Source organism: Procambarus clarkii, chromosome 24 (genome assembly GCF_040958095.1).
Source record: "Procambarus clarkii isolate CNS0578487 chromosome 24, FALCON_Pclarkii_2.0, whole genome shotgun sequence".
Taxonomy (NCBI): domain Eukaryota; kingdom Metazoa; phylum Arthropoda; class Malacostraca; order Decapoda; family Cambaridae; genus Procambarus; species Procambarus clarkii.
Genome location: NC_091173.1, coordinates 27,085,848 through 27,098,956, shown reverse-complemented (window position 1 = coordinate 27,098,956; position 13,109 = coordinate 27,085,848). Strand labels below are relative to the sequence as shown.

At 42.9% G+C, this 13,109-nt stretch overlaps 1 protein-coding gene across 1 annotated transcript; it reads left to right on the top strand.

Moving 5' to 3' along the window:
• Positions 1-758: 758 nt before the first annotated feature.
• On the top strand, positions 759-6,883 carry LOC138367990 (testis-specific expressed protein 55-like). The gene is made up of 2 exons (XM_069330280.1): positions 759-957; positions 6,378-6,883. The coding sequence occupies exons 1-2, from the start codon at positions 759-761 to the stop codon at positions 6,881-6,883; spliced, it is 705 nt and encodes a 234-aa protein (XP_069186381.1).
• The last annotated feature ends 6,226 nt before the right edge of the window (positions 6,884-13,109 follow it).

The following is a 13,109-nucleotide window of genomic DNA, read 5'->3' as shown; positions in this document are numbered from 1 at the left end:
AGGCTTATTATGTGTACGTTATGTTCTGGTGTTTCCCCCTGTGCTTATATTCCGCTGTGTTTATCTTTTGTTGTGTTTTTTGTATGCGCTTTTGTGTGTTTTGTGGTCAGCCCATCCGGCTGGTCTTCTCTTGATTTGTTCCTTTGTCCGTGTACATATGTGTACTTTGTACTTTGTGCTTGTGTTCTATGTTCTATTTGTTTCTGCTTTTATTGTAACTTATGCGCATGCTTGCATGTAAAAATATTTTTTTTTTTTTTACAGCGGTCAGCAACAATTCAGTTTACGTTAACACAATCCTATCTCAACGACACTCACATGACAACAATAACTCGAAAGCCCTCTAATTACATCACACTTGAGACGTCAGGCATTCAGTGAGTAATTCCCAATTAATGACTGACACACCGACAGCCTATTAATTCAGACGAGTAATGATAGACACTGCTGTCACCCACTTGACAGGTGTCTTTCCGGTCTTACGACAAAATTACCTTAACGAGGGTTCTATTACTCTACTACACAAGGCTACTCTACACCCTGTATAAACAACAACAGCAACACTGTGTGAATTCACCAGGTGGCGGGTGCTAATAACCTTTAATCAGCTACTCTAGTGCTTAATCTCCAGCCCCCAGACAGATACGATCAGTCCAACGAATTATGACAGCTATGACAGCTCAGTTGACTTCGCCTATGAAAGGTAGTCAACCCCTTACATTAATCAATCACTTAATTAACGATGGGCAGTGTTTGCGATGGGCAGCCCTATTCCAACTGTCGTGAGGATAAACTCCATAGGATTGGAGTTTACTGGCCGTGCTGGTAACCCGCTGGTGGACTTGGTCTTGAGTCCCGAGTCCCGGTCCAGGACGTATATGGTGTCGAGCTGGTCACTGCTCGATGTGTCATCATCAAGTTCGTGGGTGAGGCAGTGTACCGTGATTTTCTCCGGAGGTACGAGGGGCGTACTTTTGTCGTCGGATGTTCCTCCTGACCATGTCTCTGGCCCTGCCGCTCCCGTGGACCTTCCTGGTAATCCCTGTGAGGCATCGCCGCCTGCTTCCTCGTCTTCGGATGAGAAACCTGGCCCTGCATCCTCACCTCAGGTCCCTACTGTGCTGGGTGCTGGGGTGGATGCGGAGCCTCCTGCTGTGTGTGATCCGGTTCCTCCTGTGGTCGAGGCTGCTGCCATTCTGCGTCGGGCGTCAGTTCGTCCGGCTAGTGGTGCCCGTGTTTCTGGATCTGCTTCCGGCTCTGACAATATCCGAGCGGAGCCCAAACGTTTCAGGCGTTCGTCTACTGCCTGGGCAGATATTGGGGACTTCAGTGACTGTGGGTCTTCAGGTGTTGACGGCGTGGCTCCGGATGAGTCGTTGTCTCTGCGGTTGGTGGTGGTGGAGGTTCATGTGCCTGCTGGTGCTGATGCCCGTGTCTCGGGTGTGTCTCCTGTGTCTTCCCCGCCCGGGGGCTCTCCGCAGTGGGGTGTGGTTGCTTCCGCTGCCAGGGATGGTGAGGATGCTGGTGCTGGGCGTGGCCTGGTGGTGACTTTACGAAAGGATGTGCACCGCTATGGTTCACTGCAGTCATCTGGTGGTGTGCCCGTGGCTGCTGGTGCCCCTGTGGTGGTATCCTCTGTCTGGCCCCCTCCTGTGGGCTTGCATTTTGAGGACCTGGAGGCCTGGGTTGCCGGGTTCCTGCTGTCTGAAAGGCTGGAGGACTTTTCTGATGAGCGGGTTCCAGGTGTATAGGATAGGTGGGCGGTTACTTGTGTCCGGAGGGACACCATATGGGTTCCCAGTCTGCGGGTGTTTGTTGCCAGGGTTCCGGTTCACATGGCGCCTCCGGTGGTGGGACAAGCCTCTTGGGGGAGGTGGCTGCTTTGGGAGGCGTTTAATGTGCGGTTCCCCCAGGTCATGCTCCCGGGCAAATATGTAAGCTGATTTCATGTTACTGTAGTGTTGTGTGCCCCTATGGCCTTTTGTTTGCCCAAATTGTTTTGTGTGCTCGTGCCTCTCCCTTCTTTGTTGCGAGGCAGGTGTTTTGGTGGTGGCGTTTTTTTCTTTACTCCTGTACTTGCTTTTGTGTTGTTACTTTGCCATGCATGTTATCCTTCTGCATTGCTCGAATGTGTTTTTATTCTTAGCTTGTTGTGTGCTGTGCGATTTTCTTGTTCTGTTTCATGATGTCCTTTACGTTGTGTTTTGTTCTCGGTCCTTCACGCCGATGCGTGTTTGTTGTTGTGTGTGTACCTATGTTTATTTTCTGATTTGCATGGATTGCTTGTTTATTATTATTGTTTATTTTGGCCTCGCCCTTTGTTTGTTGCGGGGCGGTTGGTTTGGTGTGAGTGTTTTTATTCATGTCTTGTTTCTGTACTGTACGTTTGCACTGGTGTTTTATTATTGCTTTACATGTTGTACTTGTTTGTTATTTTTGTTTTGTTTGTTGTGTATTGTGATTGTCCTGTTATGTTTCCTGTTATGCCTCTTGATGTTTGTTCTGTTTTATCATGTTTTGTTTTGAAATGTTACTGTGCTTGCTTGTTTGACATTGTTTTCTATTTTGTGTCTTGATGTCTGCTGTGTTTTTAATGCATTTATCGTGTTTGTGTTTTGTTGTCCTGAGCTGTCGGTCCTTCTGGCCGGTGGTCTATTGTTTTGTTTTATTAAGTTATCTTTTTTGTTTTTTTCTTGTTTTTATTGCATGTTTTGCATGTAAAAAAAATGAAAAAAAAACTTAATTAACGACGGCTCGTTATTTCTTTAACCCTTCACTAGTCGTCCTTCCGACAACTCCTCACTACTGCATGAACTCACTGTGACTGCTGCTAATTACACAAATTAGCAAGGGGGTGCTCAACTGTCACACAGTTTGGTAACTTCACCCGCAAATTTACGTTACTCAAAACGCTGTTTAACAACACAACAATTACGTTATTTATTACGGAATCATGTCCCCCAGTGACGTTAATGAGTTTAAATTCTCATGGAATCCTTCACAGTACACAACCCATTACACCAAGGACACAAATTGTCAACAGTACACAACACGGTACAACACAGTACAACACAATACAACTTTGCCGCCCTCGGCAACTTGCAAAACACTCCCTCAGCAAATATGTCAACAATATATCACAATCCTATCACAACACAACAGCATAACAAAGCGCTGGCCAAAGTATAATATAAAATTATCAAATAACCGAGGGAAATCTCCCGTTACACACTACACTACCGGAACGGGAACGCTCTGCAAAGATATCACATACACGCCACAATAGAGAAATGGAATACAAATAAAATCACTTTCCTCCACCCTTGGAGATTCAGTAAAATAAATGACAACTTCACACAACTGAATGTGTCTATATGTCCTCTATGTCCGTACACACGTCTTCCCTCACGGTTGGGCCCGCTCCTCAACTTGATTGAGGTTAGAACAGGTGTAGCTCACACGTCTCCACTTCCCATCACCTCACAGGTGTTAAAAGGGACAATGCCTAACGGAACACTGGGTGCGAAGCCAGCTTCAGAGTTTAACACACCAAAACAGAAACTGGTACTTCATTTTCACCGACCGGTCTGATTCACACACACATAAACGAACAGTCTCCCCCCCCTCCCAATTGCTGCTGCAGTAGGTGGTGAAGTAGGCGTCCTTCCACTGCGTTCATGTGGTCAGCTGGACCACGGGGGAGTGGGGGGGGGGGGGCTGGCGCGGTGCCCTGACACAAGAACAAGGGTGGTGGTGGTGGTAGGTACTCCCCCCGTGGCCTAGGTTCGGCAGGAGCGAGGCATACAACACGGTACAGTGCTGTACGGCGTGGCACGTGAAAATGACAGAGTCCTTCACTGTTTAATGGAAATTCCGCGGAATTACGAATTCAAGGTTTCCAACACAATGCTGAAACCTTCACAAGTTCGTGTCACCCAGGTACCTTGTAACTAAGGCATGATAGACGACGGATGTCACTACCACACATGCATACGACTGCATAATACAGTCTCCACAGTCCACTTTCTCTGGGTGGCGTCCCACAATCACTTGGGAAGGTGACGATCCCCTAAGTTCACATTCGTTAGCTTTATCGCCGTTTTCTCTCTTCCACGATACCGGATTCTTACTTCCACGGTTCCGGGATGATGGCTCCACGATCGAGAGTGACTTTTGTGTCGTTGCAGGCGGTCTTTCCGGTGCTTGGCCTAGCACGAGAATGACACGTCCTCTTTCAGCAATAGACACTCATAAGAAAAATTTTGGCGCCAAGCGAGGGCCACACGATGGGGCGGGTACCTTCAGCTCCTTCCACCAATCACAGCGAAGCATCTCTGGAGGCCTGGAACGTCGGCCCCCCCTCTCTCCACTTGAACTTGTACAAAATTCCACCTGAAATCAACTCCCTGCCATAACTTTCTTTACAGACTTGATACAGAACCACAATAGCTTTAATAAACTACAATAGCTCTTGATAAAAATAAGCTCCCTATTGGGTTATTTGTGAACCTGGGTAAGGCTTTTGACACTGTCAACCACCAAAACCTTCTTCTTAAATTACAACATTATGGAGTCAGAGGTCACTCCCTACAGTACCTTAAGACTTACCTTACTGACAGGCTCCAGTATGTTTCTGTGAATAATTCAACTTCTCCCACCCTACCCATCAACATTGGTGTTCCTCAGGGCAGCATACTTGGCCCTCTCCTCTTTCTCATCTACATTAATGACCTTCCAAATGCCTCCCAACACCTCAAACCAATTCTATTTGCTGACGACACGACCTTCATTTACTCAAGTCCTGACTCCCTTGCTCTAAATGTCACAGTGAATACTGAGCTAAATAAAGTCCATCACTGGCTAACTGCCAACAAACTCACCCTCAATATTGACAAAACTTTCTATATTTTGTTTGGCAATAAATCCTCAAATCAAATAAATCTCAGGATTAACAATACCCAAATTTGTAACAAAGTAGATGGCAAATTCCTTGGCGTTCTCATTGACCGCAAACTGAATTTCCAGGGACACATTCTAAATATATAAAAAAAAGTTTCAAAAACTGTTGGCATTCTTTCTAAGATCAGATATTATGTACCTCGCCCTGCCCTGGTGGCACTCTATTACTCTCTCATGTATCCTTATCTCAACTATGGTATTTGTGCTTGGGGTTCTACTACCCAAAATCATTTGCGTCCTCTAATTACCCAACACAAAGCTGCTATTAGGACAGTCTATAACTCTGGCCCCAGACATCACTCGGTACCCTTACTCAAATCTCTGAATATGTTAGACATTAAGTCACTGCACACCCTCTCAGGTGTATTCTATATATATAAAACGCTGAACTGTAATGTCAATCCTGACCTTAAAAGCTTCCTAGAAGGTAGTAACAGATCCCATGAGCACCACACCAGAAACAAATACCTATTTAATATTCCAAGAGTACGATTTAGTCAAACTAGAAATGCTTTACAAATCAAGGGACCTCGAATGTGGAATGACCTTCCCAATTATGTTAAAGACTGTACCTCTACCTAGGGAGCCGGTCGGCCGAGAGGACAGCACGCTGGGCTTGTGATCCTGTGGTCCTGGGTTCGATCCCAGGCGCCGGTGAGAAACAATGGGCAGAGTTTCTTTCACCCTATGCCCCAGTTACCTAGCAGTAAAATAGGTACCTGGGTGTTAGTCAGCTGTCACGGGCTGCTTCCTGGGGGTGGAGGCCTGGTCGAGGACCAAGCCGCGTGGACACTCAAAAAGCCCCGAAATCATCTCAAGATAACCTCAAGATAACCTCCCAATCAGTTTAAGATAAAAACTAAGTACCACCTAATTAACTCAATGTAACCTACCTCACCCCTAAATGTCAACCCATGTCTACGATTTTTAACAATGCTGTTTGTTGACCAAATTGTATTTTTTTTTTTTCTGCCATGTTTCCCCCTCTTTTTTTCATTTTTTTCTGATTTTTTCACAACACAATTTATACTTTAATCTAAGTTAGTATTAAGTTTTAGTCTTAGTGTTTTTCCTGCCCGAAACACTTTGCGTAATAGTGGCTTTAGGCGTTGTATGTACTAGCTCTATCTATAAAGCCATGAATGTTTGTATCTCACCTTGTATGTATGTTCTTTACCTGAATAAAAATTTGTATTTGTATTTCGTATTTAATGACTAGCACTCATCAAGGGTTATCTGTAGGCACCCAACATGATTGGGTGAGAGTTGTATTTCATAATCTGGTGCTTGTTTGTTGTTGTTTAAGATTCGCTACTTGGAACAAATAGTTCCAAGTGTCACGGGCTATGGCGAGCCCGTAGTGATCTGGTGCTATGGTGCACACGCACCTGTGCTCACCTACTGTGCACACTTTTCAGTGCACAAGGGAGCTGGAAAAATTCATCTCATGACAGACATCGACCAGAGCGTATCAGTAGACATCGACCAGAGGGTATCAGTAGACATCGACCAGAGGGTATCAGTAGACATCGACCAGAGGGTATCAGTAGACATCGACCAGAGCGTATCAATAGACATCGACCAGAGGGTATCAGTAGACATCGGCCAGAGGGTATCAGTAGACATCGACCAGAGGGTATCAGTAGACATCGACCAGAGGGTATCAGAAGACATTGGCCAGAGGGTATCAGTAGACATCGACCAGAGGGTATCAGTAGACATCGATCAGAGCGTATCAGTAGACATCGACCAGAGGGTATCAGTAGACATCGACCAGAGGGTATCAGTAGACATCGACCAGAGGGTATCAGTAGACATTGGCCAGAGGGTATCAGTAGACATCGACCAGAGGGTATCAGTAGACATTGGCCAGAGGGTATCAGTAGACATAGGCCTTTCTTTGCAATTATTAAACAGTTTATGAGCTCCGAAGCGCTAGGGGGCTGTTTATAACAACATTTGGTTGGTAAATTTCGGTTCCGGTAAACTGTGTAATGAATGTAAACAAAGCAGCTAAATACTAAGCACAGGTGTACAGGTTCGTTAACCTGTACAGGTTCGTAAACCAGGAGTTAAGAAGCATAAATGCTTGTTGACTCCTGACCCTAGAGGGAGGAGAGAGAGGAACAACCTCACCAGTGACCAGGACGAGGGCCAACTCTCGGTTCCGGGGACAAACGCGAAATGGTGAAAACAAGAGTTTTCAAAGTTGCACTGACTGAAATTTTAATAAAAGCAATGATATTCCATAAAAGAACAGGCATAGTGAAGAACAGCTACGAGAAGACAAAAGAAAGTAAAGACAACAGGAAAAAGGTACAGAACTAGGTAAGATCAGGATCAGAGAAATCAGTGTTGGGGGCATAGGCAAAGTCAGCAGGGATGGTAGGGCAGCGAGGGTGGTGGGGCAGTAACGAGGGCAAGGGCGCGTCGTTAGGGTCGGGTGAGGAAGGAGGCGCTGGGGAGGCGCGGTCAAGAGAGTCGGGCTGAGTAGGGACAGAAACACCCGCCGGCAGCAGGTTAGCGGGAGCACCAGAGGAAGGAGCGATGGTGTGGTCAGAGGACTCTGCCACTGAGGTGCTGGGCGCCTCACAGCTGGGTGGACAGCGCTTCAGATTCGTAGTCCTGAGGTTCCGGGCTCGATCCCTGGTGGAGGCAGAGACAAATAGGCAAAATTTTTCTTTCACCCTGATGCCCCTGTTACCTAGCAGTAAATAGGTACCTGGGAGTTAGACAGCTGCTACCAACTGCTTCCTGGAGTGGGGGGGGGGTGTAACAAAAAGGAGGTCTGGTCGAGGACCGAGCCGCGGGGACGCTAAGCCCCGAAATCATCTCAAGATAACCTCAAGATAGATGGAAGGAGGTGCAGGAACAGGCACAAGGGGCGAGGGAGGGGATGGACTAATACCTTCTGACCCACTGGGAAGGAAGCAGGAGACGGACCACGTACTCTGAGACAGCCGCTATTGACTGCTTAAAAAAAAAATATTGAATTGGAAATTCAAATAAAAACATTAGAGATGAATCTACCCGGTGATAGTGATGAAGTGAATCATGCTAGCGATAGTGATCAAGTCAATTCTTCCAACACCAGTAGTGATGCGAGTGACAATCTTGCAGCTGCTGAAGCTGCTCCACCTAACCCTACGGAACATGAGTGTCAACTCTCCATGGGGAAGAGTGTTAGAGTAGTCATTGATCCCTCACTGACACCCCCTCTAGATCATGATAAGGAGGTTACAGATACAGCGTTTAGGAAAACACCAACTGCTACTCTGATAAAATGTATCCTAGGCAAGAGTGATATTACCAAGGACACACGGGACAAAGTTCGTTATGTTGTCAAAGTGATTAACGAGCTTAAATATTACCTTAATTCCCTTGAAACTTAACCATGGAACACCAAACAAAAACAGTTAAGTTTCTTTCTTGGAACATTCGAAGTGTTTATCTTCGGATAAATTACGTAATCTTATAGACGTGGATGTGATGTGTCATTACAGGAACCATATACGACCACAACTATCAAGAAGGTCCTACCCAGGATACCTGGGTATATAGCATACAACAACAGTATTGGAACTGGTTTACTCACGCATGTTAAGAGTGGATTGATCTGTAAACTAATTAAAAATCACAGGAGTGATTTAGTATACATTATCAAAAATTCTAATTACAAACTGCAAAAGCTATTTCTTACTGTATAACATATATGGACGATGTAGTGTACTTAAAGCAGACTTGCTACCGAAACCTTTAATGCTCGTCACACTGCTCTTGGTGATGTTCAGTCCAAAAACAATGGAAAGGCCTCCTTGAAATACCTTACTGATCATAATATTACTGTGTATGATACAGATAAACAGACCCGTTTATTAGGGGGTAGGCTGGATTATGTGACTGGGTACACCCTAGCAGATAGTAACGTCAACGTTAAGCTCATCCCAGAACTAGTAAGTGATCATTTTGCAATATATTATGAATACAATGTAGCGGATATGTAGCGGATGAGGGTCTAATCCTCATCCTAGGGTTAAAATTTACCTCCCAGACAATCTTAAACCGCACTTTAAACTCATGCACATAAGTGGTACACTGGGTATACACCTGTATCAGTGGACCACTTTTACAATGATCTTGTCAGTATCATTACCAGTTATTATGATACCTGGGTTAAATCAAGGATAAAAAGAACACTCGTTCTTCCTCATGGACAGAGGATCCTATTATTATTGCAGAGCTAAAGTGCTTCAGCTGCTGACTCTTATAAACGAGGTAAAACAGCTGACAATTTACTTGCATTCCTCAATGCCAACAGAGATTTTCGCGAACTTTAGGGTCAAGTTAAGGACACATATTGGGAACAATTCCTACAAGGTATCAATAGAACTACAACATTATCTGAAATGTGGAACAAAATTAATACATTACCAAACCTTCAGCCCCAGTTCAGCTTCATCATACTCCTGCAGAATATGCTGACATGCTCCTAGCTCAATGGTCTAGTGTCTCACAAATTTCTTCCTTACACCCAGATATACAGCAGCATTTAAATAATACCAACATTAACAGAAACTTTAATATTGAAATAGCATGTTCCTCACCAGATTTAACAGGTCAGTTTGCTATAACCCTTTTTGAATTAACATCAGCATTAGGGAAGCCTAAGCAAACTGCCCCTGGTGAGGATGGTATAACTTATAACATCTTGAGCTTATTGAATGATGTCCCTAGCCACCCTCTGCTTGACCTCTATCAAATGAGCCTCTCACAAGGTATCTTGCCAAAGAAATAGACACAAAGTCTCATAATACCAATTCCTAAACCTAACTCTCAAAAACTCAGACCCATATTCCTTACATCTTGCATGTGTAAAGTCTTGGAGAGAATTGTTCTCAATCGTGTCATGTTTCAGGTCAAAGAAAAACTGGCCCCAAACCTATATGGGTTCATGCCCAAGTGTAGCACACAAACATGCTTTGCTGAATATTTTGTAAACTCCCAGGATGGGACACAGGCAGCCTTTATTGACCTAAAGTCAGCTTTCGATGTAGCGAATAGCAAAAAAATATTAAAGCAACTTGCTGAATTTGGAATCAAAGGTAATCTTCTGAGTTGGATAAAGAGCTACCTATCCATCATGGCTCTGGATAAAGAGCTACCTATCCAACAGGCGTGCTAGTGTCCTATTTAAAGGAGTTAAAAGTACAAGAACAGATGCATTCTAACTAGGCACACCTCAAGGTGGTGTCCGAAGCCCTATGCTCTTCAATATACTTATGCACAAACTTATCCATGACATACCTGTACAACCTACGGAAACTGTTATATGTTATGCTGATGATATTTGTATTATGGCACACAGTAAACCAAGGCTACAAATGTTACTTGATGCATTCTCCAAGAAAGTAGTAGAATGTGGCCTCATAATCTCTGTTGATAAAACAAGGGTTCTTATTCCCCATTCTCTTCATGTTAACTATACTATTAATGGAGTGCCCGTGGAGACTTGTGAGTCTTATAAATATCTTGGAGTCGAGGTTAATGATACAAATCTCATCAGCAACCTGCGCAAAAAACTAGTTGAGCGTCTTAAACCTCTCAGAACTCTTGTTGGCAAAGGATTTGGCATTAACATAAAATATGCTCGTAGTTTTTGTGTTGCCTTTATATGATCTGTTGTTGATTATTATGCCTTGCATCTTCTTAATTTTTCTCCTAAACAATTACAAGATCTCAAGGAATTAAACTGAGATCCATTCTAAACAATTCTGACTGTTCCCTCAATCCGCCGCAAAAAGCTCCTTACAGTGTGTGGCTCAGTTGTTGTGCCTATAATCTTCTGAAACTGAATATGTCTCTTTATCCTGATAAAACTGTTCACTATATTCCCCCTTGGAAAGATATTCATTTCTCTTTGCATTATACCCCCATCAGTGTCAAACAAATGTATAACACTGAAACCATGAGATGTATAACATTAGAAGCTATTGACAGTCATCTTCAAAATCTCAAGCCAACTGATTCCTATGCCTCTACTGATGGCTCTGTGCAGTTAGGCACTGGTAGAACAGGTTGTGCATGTGCAGTATATAAAGGGAATGAAATTATCATGTCTAGTTCACAGAGATTGAACAACTGGGCAAGCACGACACTGACTGAGCTATTGGGTATTTATCTAGCCACAAAGTACCTTAAGCTCAATGGTGGTGGAGTGATATTCTGTGACTAAAAGTGCTCTGCAGTCCTTAAATAACCCATCACAATGTATGTCTGAAGTAGCTTGTAATATTAAATGGAATGTAATTTTTGGCAATGATAATAACTATTGTATAAAATTTGTGTGGATCCCATCCCATGTTGGAGTTGGAAAACATGACTTTGTAGTTCGATTGACCAATGAGACTTGCAGGAAAGAAAACACTGATTATGACTTTGGACTATCTAATTAAATTATTTGAAACATACAAATTAAGGAAATTAATTCAGATTTTGAAGAACTAAGAAATGCCCAGAGACCTGAAAGCTGCAGTATTAAAAGCTATGACAACTTTTGTAATAATAGATATTCGTATGGTCAGCACAGTAACCGGACCAGGCAATGTGTTATAGTCCTTTCGCAAATTCGCCTTGGCTATAGACTCATCTGGCAGGTTAGTGAGGCTGAGCCACTACCAGAATATTCAAATTGTAAACTCTGTGATAAACCTTTCATGCATTCACTAGAATACTATATAGTTGAATGTGAAACCGTAAAGGACTTTAAACCTCCTGGCCTCTTGTACCACCAACTGTGTAACTATTTCATTGACTCAGGTGTTCTGGACGACATCCTGACAATTTATCCAAAATCTGCTTGTCCATTTTAAATAATGAAGAAAAATTTTACTTATATTACTTCTAAGCTGCATCACTTATGAACCCATCCCTGCCCTTGTGTGGCAGTGCACAATAGAAAGTTATTTTCACATATTCATGAATTAAACATTGATTGTATCAATGATATATATGTGCTTCAGCCTACAGTTTAGACCTATTGTCTTGTTAATGACCCTCTGTCCTGTGTGACAGCATTATCCTCACTTTAATAAGACTTAATAGAAATCCTCAGATTAGGCAAAATTGGAATTAATTTTGTCAATAAAGATGTTAATAATAATAATAATATCGTCTCAGGCAGGGAGGGAGACCGAGAGCAGGCAACTCGAGGATGGAGGGGTGGATATCGTCGGCCCGGACCGCTGTGCAGGGAAGGACCAAGAGACAGAGGGGACGACTGAGAGCCGGAGCGGCCCACAGTGGATAAAGAAGATCGAAGAGGCGGTGTGGGATTTTTTCTTAACTTCTAACTCCCTAAAATAAGGAACTAACTAGCCACTGGGAAACTGTTGTTTTCTTCTTAGTGTAATGGACTGTATCTAATTTCTGTATTTGATACAGTCTGTATGTGCCACTTTCTAAAGTGGCACAGTTTTCAGATTGATCCAACAGGAATTGGGCTGCTTCTCATTAACCTCTTGGATGAAAAAGTTTTCACTTACCACTTGGTAAAAAATAACATATAATAAATATATATAATGCAATATATATAGCCTTTCTGCCTTCCTTCCTTAGCCTTCAATATATATATAGCCCAGCCTTCCTGCAACATATATACAGATATATATATATATATATATATATATATATATATATATATATATATATATATATATATATATATATATATATATATTATATATATATATATATATATTGTGACGGGAAAGTGTTGGAGTGTAGATGTTCGGCAGTCCTCTAATGACAGGTGTCAATGCCTAGTCACACTTACAAAAAAAAAAAGATAGACTGCTTGCCTGTTTGTCTGTCTGTCTGTGGTAAAGTAAGGGAAGACACGCAAAACACAAAATATGAACAATAAAACTTTAATTAATAAACAAATTATAAACAAAGACAATCCCTTGGCAATGTACAGTGCAAAAGAACAAGTCAAAAACAATATAACATAAATGAATAATAGGGGATGAAGTTACTTTAACAATAATATAACGTTAAGGGGTGAAAAATAATCAGGTGCTGAGAATATTAGCGCTAGCTGAGAAACATCCAGCTGATACAGCAATATCAGTTAGTTGTTCACGGCTTGAGAG

Excerpts from the sequence above, each read along its gene's own strand:
- LOC138367990 (XM_069330280.1), top strand. The coding sequence starts at position 759 with ATGGGCAGCCCTATTCCAACTGTCGTGAGGATAAACTCCATAGGATTG. Across the intron at positions 958-6,377 it reads TACCGTGATTTTCTCCGGAG|TGCACAAGGGAGCTGGAAAA; the intron begins GTACGAGGGGCG and ends CACACTTTTCAG.